Source organism: Canis lupus, chromosome 35 (assembly GCF_048164855.1).
Source record: "Canis lupus baileyi chromosome 35, mCanLup2.hap1, whole genome shotgun sequence".
Taxonomy (NCBI): domain Eukaryota; kingdom Metazoa; phylum Chordata; class Mammalia; order Carnivora; family Canidae; genus Canis; species Canis lupus.
The window spans coordinates 13,495,507-13,512,901 of NC_132872.1; the positions used below are offsets into that span (position 1 = coordinate 13,495,507).

At 37.9% G+C, this 17,395-nt stretch overlaps 1 protein-coding gene across 2 annotated transcripts in view; it reads right to left on the reverse strand.

Annotated features, from left to right (window-relative positions):
- Positions 1-17,395, reverse strand: part of SIDT1 (SID1 transmembrane family member 1) — a 95,214-nt gene that overhangs the window by 45,601 nt on the left and 32,218 nt on the right. For both annotated transcript variants that reach the window (XM_072812522.1, XM_072812521.1), the window contains exons 4-9: positions 10,153-10,198; positions 6,841-6,942; positions 6,138-6,221; positions 4,275-4,362; positions 3,007-3,078; positions 2,500-2,593 (exon numbers count right to left, since the gene is read on the reverse strand). In XM_072812522.1, coding sequence (XP_072668623.1) covers positions 2,500-2,593; positions 3,007-3,078; positions 4,275-4,362; positions 6,138-6,221; positions 6,841-6,942; positions 10,153-10,198 — 486 coding nt within the window. The remainder of the gene's footprint in view (positions 1-2,499; positions 2,594-3,006; positions 3,079-4,274; positions 4,363-6,137; positions 6,222-6,840; positions 6,943-10,152; positions 10,199-17,395) is intronic.

The window sequence follows — 17,395 nt, forward strand, 5'->3', positions numbered from 1 at the left end:
AACCATTTGAAAGTAAGTTGCTTATGTCATGAACTTTTATTCGTAAGTATTTCCATTTTTTTAATTGAGCTACCCAGGTGCTCTTTTTTCCATTTTTTAAAAGTAAGTTCTATGCCCAGCATGAGGCTCAAACTCATGATCGATCCTGAGATCGAGTCACATGCTCTACTGACTGAGTCAGCCAGGTGCCCTAAATAATCTCCAAAGAATAAAGGTATTCTGATATTCTCTGACCTAACCGCAGTATCATTGTCAAATTCAGAAAATTTAACATCAATATGATACTCTTATCTAATCTGTCTGTATTACAATTTTGTTAATTGACCCAATAATGTCCTTTATAGGATATTCTTCTAGTAAATGATCCAATCTGAGACCAGATATTGCCTCTAGTTGCGTATATCTCTTTCATCTCCTTCAATCTGGAACATTTCCACGGCCTTCCTTTGTCTTTGAAGACACATTCCTTTTTTTAAAAAACTTTTTTTTGTAATTTTTTCAAGATTATTTATTTATTCATGAGAGACAGAGAGAGAGAGGCAGAGACACAGGCAGAGGGAGAAGCAGGCTCCATGCAGGGAGCCTGATGTGGGACTCGATCCTGGGTCTCCAGGATCACACCCCAGGCTGCAGGTGGTGCTAAACCGCTGAGGCACCCAGGCTGCCCTGAAGACACATTCTAATAAAATGTTTGTCATTTTGAGTTAGTTCAATTTTTCCTCATGATTATTTTCAAAATATGCATATCTGGCTGGAATATTGCATACATGGTGTTGTGTCCTTAAAGTGTCCCACATGGAGGCACACAATATCAATCTTACCCTCACTCAGTTTAATTTTGATCACCCAGTTAATCCTATTCTGAGTTTCCATTGTATAACTACTATGTTTCCCTTACAACTCTAAAGAGACTTGTGGGGATACTCTTTATAGCAGTGTAGTACCTTGATTCTCATCAGATTTCCCTCTTAGTTTAGTATCCACTGCTGATTCTCTCTCTCTCTCCTCTTTTTTTTTTTAAAGATTTTATTTATTTATTCATGAGAGACCCAGAGAGAGAGGCAGAGACACAGGCAGAGGGAGAAGCAGGCTCCCTGTAGGGAGCCCGGTGTGGGACTAGATCCCAGAATCCTGGGATCACGCTCTGAGCCTAAGGCAGATGCTCAACCACTGAGCCACCCAGCCATCCCTCCGCTGATGATTCTTAATTTGCCCTATGCAAAATGATGATTTGCCAATTCCAGCATGCCCTCCATATTTTCCAGTAAGTTTTTGGCATTCTGATGTAGGCAAGAGTGCTTCCTTACACTGTCAGCATGTGCTAATGGCTCCCTTCCCTAATGCATACCTCTTTTAGTGACTTTGGATTTATATATGGAGGTACTTAGGTCCTTCCTTCTTCCCTTTAACAATTTGGATTCATGAATTTCTATTTTTCTCAATGGTTTATAATTCATTATTCTTAATTATTTTGATGCTCAAATTGTGCCAGGTATGGCCAGCAGTGGTCCCATGGTTTTAAACTTCAGTTTCTCAACTGAAAAGCTTTGTAAAGGTCAAGGAAGAGAATTATTTTTTGAATCCTGGATCGGTCTGTATCACTGAGACAGCTGTATTACTGTGGTAGCCATGAAGTTTTTCCAGTGATGCTGTGAACTTGCCCAGCACTGTGAAAATTCTTTGCTGGCTTTGTTTTCTTTACATGTTCAAGACAGGAAAGAACATTTGTTTATTGTAGGCCTTCTGCCATTCTTTTATAGTCGTTTCACAGAGACCACAATAAAGTACAGAGTTCTCAGGGTTTGTGCCTACTCAGAGGTGCAAGGAGAAACTGGGGCTCTGTTTATTACAGGCTCAGAACTCTTGGGAAGGGAAATGGTCTTGGTTAAATTACAGTACAATCATTTCCTTTTTTTCTCCCAAGGGACATTTTCTTGGAAAATTGATGCTTCAGTAGTAAGAAAGCACCAGGTAATGCAGTATCAAAGCACATCACTTCTGCTATTTATTATACTTCAAGATTTATTTTAGATACTAATTTACTTGTTAATGGAATATTTAAAGCTGTTAATGTAATATTTAATACATTTTTCCATGTTAGGAAGAACTCATTTCCTAAATTCCATAGGATTTACAGCATTATCTGGTCCAAAAAATATCCGTGCTTTCTGTTGAGGTTTTATTGACTATGCACTTACTCTTTGCAGGACACTGATGTAAACACTACAGTTATACAATTTCTAGGAGGTAAATTATCATCTCATTTTGATAAGTAGGAGGGCACACTTATGTCCTTTATAGCATATTCTTAGCACAAAGTGCTATTATAGCATATAGCTTAGCATAAAGCTATATATTTATAGCATAAAATGCCAAGGGCACACAGTTGGTGGTTGAGGTAGAGTTGAATCCAGTCAATATGGCTTTAAAGCCTAATGCTCTAATCCCTATGTAGAGAAAGGCAATGGGAGTTAACATTTTTTCATACTCTTGACCTACCTGATATAATGAACAAACGCAACAAGCAGGCATCCCAAGTAGAAGGAGAAGAAGATGAGGGAACTGAGAAGGATGGATTTTACATAAACAGATCCTGAGGGAAGAGAAACAACTTTGGTCAGGGTATCCTCAGAAGAAAAGAGGATTATGTTTGGGACAGGACAGCTTCAAGGACCCATCTCCATCACACACATTCTAAAGTCCTAATATATTTCCATTCAAAGTAGCAAAGCTGTCACCCAGCCATTATCCACAAATGGCCACCTTTCACAGTCAGGAGTTCCCAATGGAAGCTAGGAAGGGACTTCCCATATACAACTTCACAACTGAGTTCCCTCTCTTTCTGGAAGAGATTTAACAAAACACTTTGATTCTATCTTCTATCTCTAGGGTATATGTCAGTTTTCTTATGATGTTTCTCTGGAAGGATGACATTAGCATTGATGTATATGACTGACTTCCTGATGCAGGAATCTTTCTCCACCGAATCGTAGTGCCAATACTGACCTTTAATGGAAGGAACAATGGTCACTTTAAGGTTCTTTGTTCGTTGTAAATTCCAAGTTTGGTTCTCCTTTCCTGGTAAGAAAAAAAAAAAAAAAGAACAAGGCATAATAGATCAGATACTTTGTTCTTGGCCTCTTATTTGAGGCCACAGTTGTTCAAAAACTGTCCACAATTAGCTCTGGTTGTTGAATTTTCTTGTAGCAAGAACTACAGGAAAATTTAACTCCCAAAGCCACAAATCTAATACCCCTTTTGGCTAAACTTTCAATTTGGTCTCTGCTTGGGTGCCTTTGGTAGTATTGAAGCAGTGAGACTGCAGCCTCCTTTCTTGAGTGAAGAAGGCTTGACTCATCCTTTGCTATCCATGTTGCTCAATATGCCACAGACATCTGAAGAAAACAGCTAGAAAAATAAAAGCTGTCTCATCTCTTAGTTTGCATTATCTCAGCCAGTGAAAATTTGTTTTTTGTTATATAGTCATAGAAGGATTTGTAGTTTACCAAAGAACAATGCATACTGGCAAAACTCCAGACTATATATTTAAGAAATTTAAGAATACATAAGCAAAAATTCCACCTACCTGGAAAGAGAACCATGTTATACTCAATAGTAAACACCCTCTGTGTTGATCACATGTGGCTTATTAGCTGCTGGGGGTCTATGTTTTCAATCAACAGCCTATTTTATTCCATTCCCACGGTAGTTCTTGGGTAGTTACCCATAACCATTTGTACTATCCTCAAGAGCTCACACACAATTCCTTGTCATTGGATAAATTGTCCCACTTTGTTTTCTTACCATCTTGCCAGGTATAATTTTGGCGACTGAAATTGAGAACTCTGAATTTTCCTTGTACATCTTTGTGGAAATGATGACTACTGATAAATACAGTAGCTCCGTTACTGCTGGCTACCAAACCCATCTTAGAAAGTGGACCTTGATATGCTGCATAAAATCATTATTTCATAACAGCAAATAATGTGTTGAGTAAAAGGCCAACTGAGTGAATATAAGTCGCACAGTCTGAGGGAGCACAAGACTGAAAAGATGTGCTAAGTGATGCTACACTAAGTGACATTTTGTAGTATCAACAATAGCTTTAGATTTTTCATCTTCTCTCTTACTTTTTTCACATATCTCTCAGACTCCTGATGACCTTCAGTGAGAACCGGAGATAAGAGTCGGGGGCCCCTGTGAGGTTTTGGCTTTCCTTCTATTCCATTTCATTAAGTTTTTCTAAGTGACAAGCATTCCTCACTATCTCTTACCCTGGATAAAGAAAGATCCTCCACAGGCATAATCTTCAGGCTTTATCACAAATACCACGAAGAACTGCTCGCCTGGAAAATCCTTCTTCTGCATAAGACATAACAACATGTGATGTAGCAAGAAAGGATAGCAAAAGGGGAGTACAACCATGGTGGTGGGTATGGGAGCAGTAAGAGAGGAAAGAGAACGTTCACCCCTGTCCCCTAAGTTCTTAGAAAGAATTTTCAGATAACCATGATCTACTTCAGATTTTATCCACAATAAAATAATTATTACATACAAAAATTCAAGTAAATAGATACCTTATTCTAATTTCAATCTATCTTGTGTCCACTTAGGTGATTAGAACTGTAATAGGTCCCATATAAAAAATATGTCAACAGCCTATGTTTAATAATTAATATTTGTATATTATAATTTTAAAATTAGCATACCTTAGAGTATTTTAGGTTCACTATATTGAGTTTTTATTATTTAAAAATCCAATGATAGGGGTACTTGGGTGGCTTAGTTAGTTAAGTGTCTGTCTTCGACTCAGGTCATGATCTCAGGGTCCTGGGATGAAGTCTGCTTCTTCCTCTCCACGTCCCCCTCCTCCCCACTGCTCATTCTCACTCTCTCTATCTCTCCCAAATAAATAAAATCTTTAAAAGATAAAAAATAAGACCGTCTAATGATAAATGACTTTCCAAAAGTCACACAGTCACAATTGATTAAATAATGTAGGTTAGGGATGCAAGGATTTAAGTGAGGAGACCTGAGGTACAGTCCTGGCTTTAACTTTCTCTAAACGTGCTTCTCTGTGTCCCAGACTCCTTATTCATGAGTGAACAAGAACAGATATTTGGCATATCAAAACTGAGGCACTAGGAAATTAAAGCCTAATAGAACTTACTACATTTGATAGCTAAATTATAATTAACCTTTCTTCATTCTTTGTTGCTCAGTAAACAGTATCACCTTACTCTGGAGAATAGACTAAGTTGTAGGTAACTAAAGTAAATGCCACCCTAAAGGTGGTAAAGGCAGGGACAGAATCTCTTTGAAAATTTACTGACAGGATATACATTCATTTTTTGCCATAAAATTGCTATTGAAATAATTTAATTACAAATGACAAAAGGGCAAACCCCTATGCACATGTGGTCCATATTCCTTTGAACCTTTCCATTCTGGACAGAATGGAAGTCCTCTTTGGGTTACTGTTATAGGTATACAGAGCATTAGAATATGTTCAGTTCTTTTAAATAAATCAAACTTTACACTAAATTGTCATCTCCCAATGAGTAGATTGGCATCTTAGCAATCTGTCAGATATATGTGCCATCACATCATGGGTCCCCAAGACTTCTGAAGGGGTATGGGGTACTTGGCAGAGGAGCATTGTCTACCACGGCCTGTGCTTTGATTTCAGGAGTAGCAATCTTTATTTTATATATATATATTATATTATATATATATATTATATTATATATATATTATATTATATATATATTATATTATTATATTATATTATATATATTATATTATATATATATAATTTATTTATTTGAGAAGAGAAAGCATGAGTGGAGGGTAGAGAGGGGTAGATGAAGAGGGAGAAGCAGACCCCTTGCTGGGCAGGGAACCTAACTCAGGGCTTGATAACAGAACCCCAAGATCATGACCTGAACAAAGGGCATATGCTTAACTGACCAAGGCACCCAGGTACCCCACAATCTTTGTTCTAAAATCAATCATAAAAGAGAGAGATCCAAGGCACACAGTGGACGATGATACCTTCTGGATGCTGGTCAACAGGTAACCTGACTATGAACTGTGTATTGTCATTGACAATAGTGACCACAGAATAGATGTCTCACCTGTAGTGTGATGGCAGCTTTCTTGGTCATGGACTGATAGACACCATTAAATTCCACATTGTGGTCGAGGTCATACACTGGGCACTGTAACGTGCATGAGGGATAAAAAAGGAAAGCATCACTAAAGCCATATTACACACACCACCATTCCACCTGGATCATGGAGCGAGAAGTTTCTTACTCAGCCAGAAACCATGAAAAGTTTTCTTCAAGAAAAGCCATGAAGCATTCCTTCTAAAACTTGGTGCTTTGTCTTCTAAATCTTCTAAAGTGCCTTCTAAAGATCACTTTATATCAAAGAGAACTGAAGATTGTCTCAAAGTATATAACACCTTTCCCATTTTTTATTAACACATGAGACAGAAAGGGCCTAATATTACAATAAAAATTTTAAAGCATAGAATAAACAGTAGGTTTCTATGTTTCTTGTGCAGCCCACAATTTGGTCTTCCATATTCTTTGTCATGATCCTCCCTTCTTTCCTTTGTTTATTTTGGTGAGGAGTCAACTATTCTCTATCTCCCCAAATCAGTATCTCCAAACAGATAACCCACTTGTGTGCACAAGATATTGTTTTTATTATTTAGCAGTTTTGCAGGAGATACAGAGTAAGAGGATGAGATAGTCCCCACCCTGCTCTTTCATTTATCCTGGGACAATATAATGCTCCATATTGAAAGGTCGACAAGTTATTAAGACTCACCATGATATTCTGGACTGAGACAACAGAACACGGATAAGCCATTTCAGACCCTACTTTAATAATAACCGAATCCACATCATCAGGAAACTTGTATAGAAAATACTGAGAATAAGAGAAAGAAAGAAAAGATTTGTTAATATTAAGAAATCTTTATAGTTGTGAATTCAAACTGGTTTTACATGAATAGGATTGTTTCCTCTAATATTAGGCACAAAGTTCAGATTACATCTCCATTAAATCAGTCAGCCCCTCATCTCACATATATTGAGCCCTGTGTGCAGGGCTCCGGGTTCTGTGCCAGATAATAAGCATACAGCGGTGAATAAAACAAGGTAGGCATTTCACAATGTCATTTCATTTGCTAGCATTTCTTTCTCAACTATACTTTCCTGCACTTCATTCCAGTTTCTGTTTAAGGAGATCCTTCCAATCCTTTGAACTACGGATATTCAAGATGTAACATGAGACATTTACTTCGATGTGGTCATTTTGAAATAGGAAGCTCCACTTTGAAAAGCAGATAAGCCTGTTCTTCAAGATTCTTAACCACCTTCCTATAGGCAAAGAATTATCACTGGACCTACCTGGCCCACAGACTTCTTGCTAAAGAATCTCTTTCCTGGTTGGAATATAGCGAGACAATATTTTCATTCAAAGATCAAGATCAAGCACTACTTCTAGCTCCCTGAAATATATTCACAATTTTGAACAGGCTGAGATATCTTTAAAATTATTTCTCAGGTATCATCAGAATCAGGAAGCATTTATAATAGAAAGAAGTTAAACCATTTACCTAGATTAGATTATGAAATCTACTGTTTATTAACCCTGAGTTTGAAATATGTTGCTAACAAATGAAGAAAGGAGACTCTTGTCCAATAATTATAAATGTGGTAACTGGTTGAGAAGCTTGACATCAAGATTTTGAGGACACTAATCAAAACAAGCTCAACATCCTAGAACTTTAATACATATGTCAGTTTAAAGGAGACGCAAAACCTGTTAAAACCTAATTTTGTATTCTAACATCCTTTTTATTAACCTTATACCGAGAACCAGAGCAATAAAAATAGAGTGTTTTTCAATAATCCAAAGCCTTCTGATTGGGGTAAAAAATAACCTCAAGATTAAAAAGTGTCATTAACGCTGCTGTTTGGAAGTCTGTTCATGCCTTGTAACAGATGGCAACACTCCCAAGAGCCCACTTCGTTTTGACCTTTCATTTTGAAGCTTGATTCAAATACATATAACACAGGGTTCTTCCAAGGGTAAATGCTCTGGAATTCTCAAGAGGTATTTGGTTCTTAGGGAACCCAAATAAATGTTTTTGATCCTTGCCCGGATAATCTACTTTTATCAAAAAGAAGCAAATGACAAGTACCTAAAGCAATGGCTGGAATTTAGGCCAGAAATCACCATCTTGAGTCCTCATTACCTACCTGTAACCTGCTTCTGTAACCTGCTTCTATCTGATAATCAAGGTTCTGTGAGAATGTATAATAGTTTGGGTGAGTTTATATAATTAGAAAATGTTTCCTACAGTTGAAAAGGATATAAAATTTAGGCCAAAAAATGGGTACAGTTAATAGTAAGGTCAAACTTTCATAGATATCAAAAAATTTCTGTTTTATTATTTTTTCTAAGGATGCTTTACTTTAGTTTGAGATTTATATACAAACTGCTTAGATTTTCACATTTACATACCTTTTTAAAAATAAAAGGGAGCCGTAACATATAATCATCACTGATTTTCAACAAACTGAAAGTGCACTTTAGCATTCAGTTCATTACTATATTTAGCATAGCACTATAGAGTACTATTAGACTAGACTGTAGTTGAGGTGTAAGTTTTTCCCTCCCTTTTTAGATATCTCCTTTTGCACCTAGCCACTAGTGTTTTCAAATATTTCTTTTCTTTAATTTAAAATTAGCATATAGTGTATTATTAGTTTCAGAGATAGGGTTTAGCAATTCATCAGTTACATGTAAAACTCAGTGCTCATTCCATCATGTGCCTTCCTTAATGTTCATCACCCAGTTACCCCATTCCCCCACCTACCTCCTCTCCATCAACCCTCAGTTTGTTTCCTAGAGTTAAGCGTCTCTTATGGTTTTATCTCCCTCTCTGATTTCAAATATTTCATGAATGAAGTGGCCAATAAATGTTGAGGGCAATAGATTGTGGCCCTGTAGTCCTCTTTTGTCACTGGATGGCAGTATGTATACACTGTGGAGGCTTTCACCGATGGGAAATTTAGCTCTCAAAAGATGTGTGGGAGTTGGCTCATACAGGTATGGAGAGCTGATTGCTCACGTCTCTTCCCAACTCTGTATTCAAGGACATCATGTTGGCAGCTTAGGATTGGCCATATTAGAGGTATGTTCACCACAGAAATGGGAAAATACTACAAATCAGGAGTTTCTCTCCGGGAACTGGTTGTTAAGTATTTACCAGCACATAAATGCTTGTAATAGGTTTACAACAGTATCCATATATTATGTTAATCCCAGTTTTAGCATATCCAAAATAAAAATTAAGTAGCCATTTATGATCTAACCTGTATTACAGCCTGCAGAAGATTTACAAAAAATATCAAGACATTAAACAAATCTGTTATAAACTTGCTATTGCATACACTTTACTCTTTCAGAAGCTATGAAGGAAAAAAGGAAAGTAGCTCAAAGTGTCAACAGAAAAGCAACTTAAAGTTTTCAAATATTTATTCTGTTTATGATTTGGTTTAGTAGAGAGCACAGCACAGATATCTAATTCTTCTCATGTCAGCATTCCTGTTCTCTCTTTATGACAAGAGTAACTAATTTATTCTATCCATTACACTGCAGAAATTAATATGTTATTTCTAGGTCAATTAATTATTTGTGTACCTGTTTTGTGTTTGGCCTTCCACTCCCTGCCACCCCCTCCCCTGCCCCCTGCAGCACCCATTTCTATTATAAGGTCCATGAAGGTGGAAGTTGCATCTTTTTCTTCTTCACCTCATATGTCCAGCACCTACCACAGTCTAACACTGTCTTTGATGCATAACAAACACACAATTTGCTAAAAATTGAGTCAAGGAACATCTTCCAAAAAATGTCATGCCTCCCATTTTGCACCAATTAAGGTGATGAGATTAAATGTTGTGTCTAAAATCCCAGTAATAATATGAATAACATGCCAAAAATACAAATATATCTCAAGTTGTGAAAAGTCAACGGTAACACCATGTTCTGACTCTACCTACTACCATGGCTTTTTTGGGTGCATTGTCAACAGGTAGAATCATGATAACCTTGAAAATTTTCGCTTACCTGAGGTTGAGAGGGGCTGGCAGTGAAGTGAAAGGCAACATTTGTCCTGAGAAACATAAGTGGGAGAAAGGAAAGGGGGGAAAGTGAGAGAAAAGCTAAGTTAGTAACCAAAATCTATAATCTATCTATCTATCTATCTATCTATCTATCTATCTATCTATCTATCTATTTATATTTTTAAAACTTTTATTTTATTATTTTTTATTTGAGAGAGAGGGAGAGTACAGAGGGAGAGGGAAAAGCAGACTTCCTGCCAAGCAGAGAGTGCAACATGGGGCTTGATCCCCGGACCCTGAGATCATGACCTGAGCTGAAGGCAGACACTTAGCCAACTGAGCCACCCTGGTGCCCTGCAAAAATTATTTGTGTAAAAGAAAATCATCCTACAGTAGATGCAAGGAAACCCTTACCTTTTGTGAAAAGAGTTCTAGTCCCATCAAACTGACAAAGTAGACTGAGGACTTGGTTTCAACTCTCAAGAATGATCAAATTGGGGAGGGGTTCAATTTTAGGTCTTTATATACCCATCAAGTTGTACCTATAAAAGTAATTACTTTGTTTACTTTTGTAGACACTTTTGCCTTTGGATTCTCTTAAGGTTTTATAATCAAGCACAGGGTTTGGGTGTCAGAATGGGCTAAAAGAGAGAGGAAAAGAAGGCTTGAGATCCTTCTGGATAACGTCGGTGACACTTCAGAATACTTTGGATGTATCTATGGCAAAAGATCATTATTTTAAATGTGGTGAATGCATAATCACCATGGGAGGGGCCCTAGGGTTAGAAGCATACACTTCCTGCTCCCAAGCACTTCTCCAATTGCCTGGCACACTGGCTAATATTCCTGTCCAAGACTTCTTCCTCTTCTGTTTACACATTGCCTTCTAAGGCCATCCTCCTTTAAAATGCAAATACCACCAAAAGAATATAATGTAGTTGTTTTCTCTCCAGTTAGTAATTTACTGTGAACTATTTTATTAGATATGTTCATTCTTCTGTGGAAGACAGCAACAATCCAGCACTGAGGACAGGAGTGTGGGAAGCATGTACTTGCAGCAGAGAGTGCTGGCTGCCATGAACATATGTAGAACAGGTTAAAGAAGCCAGAAAACACAAAGACAAATTGGTCTTCTCCAGAGTTTTGTAAGGGCTGCTTTTGGGCTTTTGCTTTTTCTGGCTCCTGCCTCATCTTTGGCTGTGAAGGTCACTCACTCAAGCCCACTGCACTCTCCGTGCTGGCACCTGGGGGATTGCATGTCCCCACCCCTCCAGGGTGGCCTGCATTGCAGGGAACCCAAAACTGAACTTCTCCTGGGGCTCCTTCCCAGCTTCATCCCTTGGTGCTCTCTAAAGAGTCTTTCACTCTGCTGCTAATTTTCCTTTTATAAAAGTTAAAACCGTTTTAAAAACTTTATTAAAGATTCCTTTATAAAGGACATGTCAAAACATTTAACAAGAAGTTTATAATTGGAGGCGTTGTTTAGAAGTCATAAAACTTAAGCACTATTTCTAAATTTAATGACCAGCAATTTTAAGCTGTTGGCAGACGGGGCTCAGAATTTAGCAATGGGGGCAAGTTTGATGTGTCTACTCCCAACAGAAGTTGTCAGAGTCAAGGACTGTTTCTGTCGAAGCGCAGTTGAAAACTTGTGGCCCTAAGTCAGCTAAAGAAGCCAAAGTCAATGTCAAACCCAGTTGTGTGTTTGTTCCTGAGATTCCACGGCCAGGGTCAGGACCCGGCGCTGTGCGTGGCTGGACAGCACCCTGTCAGCAGTGTGGTGTCATCTACTGTTACCAGGGCAACACGGGGCCTTCAACTCTGTTCCTTGCCAGGTCAAGGGAAAGAAAAAGACGCAGATCTTCTTGGCTAGCAACAGACAGCATGAGATTTCCAGATGCAACCAGTTTTCTTTGGCCAGAAATTTCTTTCTATACTCCCCTATAATTTGAATTCCAGTTGTAACACTGAATGTATGGGCATCAATATGATTTTTTTCCCTTGTTCTTTGCATTTTCTTTACCAGTATAATACATACAAGCTTCAAAAACATTATTTTCTTTAAGACTATCACATTTAAGTCCTTTCTTTGTCATAGAGCCAACAGGGTATGCAAAATAAACATGGTGTCTGTTTCCGATGAAACATTTTGCTTCCTTCCCCATGGGCCCTGACGCAGGTTGGGGAAGGTTTATCTTGCCAACCGTCCTTAACAGTGTTGTTAACCAACAGGACAAAGCTAACTGAGACTCCCACACACCTTTAGAGAAAAAAAGTATAAATTTTTCAATCCATTTGTTTAAAAAGATTAAGCACAGGAAACAAATGTTTATTCGATAAATAAGAAAAACTCAAAGCTGATATTATTCTCTTGCTCTGCTTAGTTTGTGGGACGGGGGAAGAGAAAAGGACCTGATGGTGTCCAGAGAGGTGAGTGTGCAGATAAGGGAGACAGGAGAAGAAGAAGAGGAAAGAGGAGAAATCCATATGGGAGAGTCATAAAACAGAAGGAAAAGAAAGGGGGGTGGGTAGAGAGGGTGGGTGGGAAAAGAGGCAGAGACAAGAGCAAAGCGGTTTTTTGGGGTGAGTACTGGAAAATACTGTGAGATTCTCAGCATCTTCTTTATCCTGTGATAGCCAGGCCCTGGCACAGAGCCCAGTGTGTGTTCAAAACCCCCACTTTGTTTGTTGAAGGAAATTATGCCCTATTATTCACTTGGACTATGGACTTCGGAATATCATTCCCTGTTATCTCCTTACTGCCATCTGTTATGAACTCCCTTCGCTCACCCCAACCCTTCCAGCAACCCTCTGGCTGTGAATAACCTTCCACCTCATCGCTCTGGTTTAAGTATAAACCCTGCATGCATGTGCTACCTCCTATCCTTTCTCTCCTTCTCTGGGACTCTGCTTCTATAAAATCCAACAGTCCTAGAAATTCTATACGGCCTTGGCTTATAAATATGCTCTCATCTCAACCATTTTCAAAATAAATAACAAACAAAAACACCCTGACAAAATGCCTCCCTTTTTCCTGTATTTCGCTCCTTCGGTGTCATTCTACCTCCTCCCTCTCCTTCACAACCCAGCTTCTTAAAAGACTATTCTCCTTCATCCCTCCTTCATCCTTTCCTCTTCCCACTGCTGTCAGGATTATTTCCCCACCATCCCCCTCAGGTTGCCTTTGCTAAAAGGTAAGAGTCACCTCCTAATTGCTAAACCCAGCGACTTCACTCTTAACTTTACCTCTCTGTGACGCTTGACCCTGACGACCACTCCCTCTATCTCAAAACTCTTTCCTTCCTTGGGCTCTGGAACACCTGCTTTCCTGGGTTTTCTCTTACACATCTGCTGTGCCTACTCAGCTTCTTTTCATGGCTCCTATTTCTCAGACCATCCCTTACATAAGAATGTTACCCTATTCTTGACCTTCTCATTTTCCTTAGCCACATATTATATATAATATATATATATAACTATTCAATTGCCATAAAAATCCCATATATATTCAGTTGCACAAAAAATATCAGTGAATCTCAAGCACCTGGGTGGCTCTGTCAATTAAGGGTCTGCCTTTGGCTCAGGTCATGGTCTCAGGGTCCTGGGATCAAACCTGGCATCAGGCTCCCCATCCCCCTCTCAAATAAATATCTAATTTTTCCACCTCCAGTCTTGTCCCCTTCAAACCCTCCACACAACTATTACAACTTAGACAACTACTAGGTTTCTTTTTAAAAAAATATTTTATTTATTTATTCATGAGAGAGGCAGAGACATAGGCAGAGGGAGAAGCAGGCTCCATGCAGGGAGCCCGACGTGGGACTCAATACCCGGGCCTCGGGATCATGCCCTGAGCCAAAGACAGATGCTCAATCACTGAGCCACCTAGGTGCCCCAACTACCTAAGTTTCTTAACACCTTTTCCAAGCTCCCCTGACCCCATGATTAGGTGCCTGCCTGCCCCTATAGCGAGGGGCTCTTCCCTGCCTGCAGCTTCACACTCTGCAACACAGAATGCTAGGGCACTGGAATTGGGGAAAGTAAGTGGTGGCAAAGCTATGTGTGTGTGGAGGTGGGTGAGGGATAGTTAGGTGGCAGGGAGTAATGTTTTAAGTCAGAATTTTATTTTTAAGACTTGATTGAAATAAATAAATGCTTTATGGAATTGAGAAACATATTTAGGGCAACATAAAAATTCGGAGGACAGTTTTAAACACAAAGTAGAAATAGCATATTATAGTGGGAAGAGCTCAGAACTGGGAGTTAGGAGTAGAATGATTTTACCCTGATTTTACCCTTTCCTAGCTGTGTGTCTAGATAAGTCACTTAACCTTCCTGGACATCAGTTTGCTCATCAGTACAAATGAGGTCAGTGGATTCAATTTCCAAAGTTCCTTTCATTCTTAAAATTTACAATTCTAGAAAAAAAAGTCCTGAAACATGTTTTCATATACCTTCTATCTGCCACTCAAAAGCATACAACAGAAACTGCCATGTTAGGACTTTTGAGTTGATTTTTCAGCATTTCTCTCAATCTGTAGACTTCAGATCTCACCACAATCCCTAGATCCTGCCTGTTACCATCATCCTCCAGATTTCTGAGTAGCCAATCCGGAGCCAAGGTGGAAGAGATGCATATATATTTCAGTTACCAGCTCTTCTCAGACTTATCTTATTCTCATAAAAGTCCTAGTAACTGTGTGCATTTTGAAATGCTCTGAATGCCTGGTTGCTGAGGTCAGGTCACATTATTCGAGGTGGAAACAGAAGACAATGTGAGGGAATAGATTTGCAGTTCCACCAGCATGCATGTCATTCATTAACACTTGCACAGAGTTGTGACCTTATGATTTCAGTTTCACAGAATTCAGTTCTCCAAAGGGTCTAATTAGCCTCACAGGAAAACCAGCCCTAGAATTCAAGTTAAACTGCTACCAGGTGACAGTGACAGGTCAAAGACACAGAGACCAATCAGTAAATATGAGGCTTCTCCAAAGTTCAAACTGTACTCTTCAAGTAATGTACTTCCACCTCCTTCAAATATATCACCATGAGTTCCCATATTGTTTAATATCATAAAGTATTAAAGTATTAAATAAAGATTTATTTAAATAAATAAAGTATTAAAATAATTAAATGTAAGCACCATATTTAGAAATTGCTTAGAGGTAGTGGTTCTCAACTCTGGCTACACATTAGAATCACTTGGGAAACTCTAAAAATGTATATTCTAATGTTCAAACCTCCCTTCTAAAACTCTTACTTAATTGATCAGGGTAGATTTTTTTCTACCAGAGAAACTTTTTCTGCCTTTTCCCCACCCAGGGATGAGAGTGAGGTTTTTTTTTGTTTTTTTTTGTTTCTTTTTTTTGTTTTTTTGTTTTTTTTGTTTTGCATTTCAAATTATCATGTTACTTTTTTTCTAAGCCAAAATTAATGGAGAGACTTGGATAAAATGCTGTGACTACTTCTCCATCCTTCTAGCCATTCATTCACCTGTCTGTCCATCCACCTCTTAGGTACATATTGCAAGAGCTGCAGAGAAGACCAAGATAAATATCTGATTCCTATTAGCAACTCCACTGGCTATAGACCCTTTTAAAAACTGCCTTAGAAAATGTAAGGTGAGCTTTACAATAGAACAAAACATTCTGATCAGAAAAACAAGCTGCAAAAGTAATATATACTATTTTAAAATATTATGATTTATTTTTTTTAAAGATTCTTTTTTTAAATTTTTTTTTAATTTTTTATTTATTTATGATAGTCACAGAGAGAGAGAGAGAGAGGCAGAGACACAGGCAGAGGGAGAAGCAGGCTCCATGCACCGGGAGCCTGATGTGGGATTCGATCCTGGGTCTCCAGGATCGCGCCCTGGGCCAAAGGCAGGCACCAAACCGCTGCGCCACCCAGGGATCCCCAAAATATTATGATTTAAAAAATTAACCTTCCTATTGAAGTGTAACAAACATACAGAAAAAAACCACAAGTATAAGTATATATCTGAATGAATTCTCACCAGGTAAACAGTAATACACTCTCCAAAGTCACCACTGTCCTGACTTGTCACATTACAGAATAGTTTTGCCTATTTTTAAACCTCATATAAATGGAATCAAATACTATGTATTCCTTTTGTCTGGCTTCTTTTGCTTGAAAATGTGTTTGTGAGATTTGCCCATGTTGCCAGCTATTGTAATAGTTTGTTCCGTTTTACTGTTGTGTAGTATTCCATCAGATGAATAAGACAATTATATATCTAGAAGTTGGATTTATAATAAGTAGGAGTGAGATTACTTTGGTGGGTCTTTTCAAATGATAGAAATTGGTAGGTGTAGTGAAATCTCTCATCATAGTTTTGCATTTCTAATAGCTAGTTAAGATTGCGTTTGGGGACCATTTTGGATACCTTCTTTGGTAAAGCGTCTGTTCAAATCTCTTTCCAATTTTTTTCCAATGGGCTTGCCTTATTTTTAAAAAGCAGTTATAAAAATTATACTAGTCATTTCAAATAACTGATTTGTGTTTTGTTTGATTTTTGTCCATTGTTGATTTATTCTCTATTTCATTGTTTTATGCTTTTATTTAATTATTTCCTTTTACTTTCTAACTTCTTGAAATGGCACTTACCACATTGATTTCCAGCCATTCTTTTCTAACATACACATTTGAAACTATGCATTTTCCTCTAATCAGTGCTTAGTTGCATCCCAGAAGTTCAGATATGTTGTATTCTCATTATCATTTGTTCAGAATATTTTCTTTACTCATATGTTACTTAGAAGTAGACTACTCAATTTCCAAACATTTGGGGATTTCATAGACATCATTTGTATTTGATTTCTGTCTCAATTCCATATACAGGATTTTAGTTAAGTTTATCAAGATATATATTAAACCTTGGCAATTTTGGTAAATGTTGCATGTGCATTTGAAAAGGTTAGGCATTCTATCATTTTGAGATACAGTTTCCTAAATACATTAATTGGTTCAAGTTTGTTGATCATGTTCATCTGCTTTTTATATCCTAAAAGGCCAGATAGTAAATAGTTTAGGCTTATAGGCCATAATGTCTCCATACTCACCTTTGCCATTGTAGTAGGCAATGAATGGGCTGTGCTCCTATAAAACTCTAGTTATAAAACCCAGTTGCCAGTCTGTGGGCCATAGTTCACCAATGCCTGTTCTATCTCATATATACATATTCTATCTAATATTAGATAGATATTATATATATACACACATAT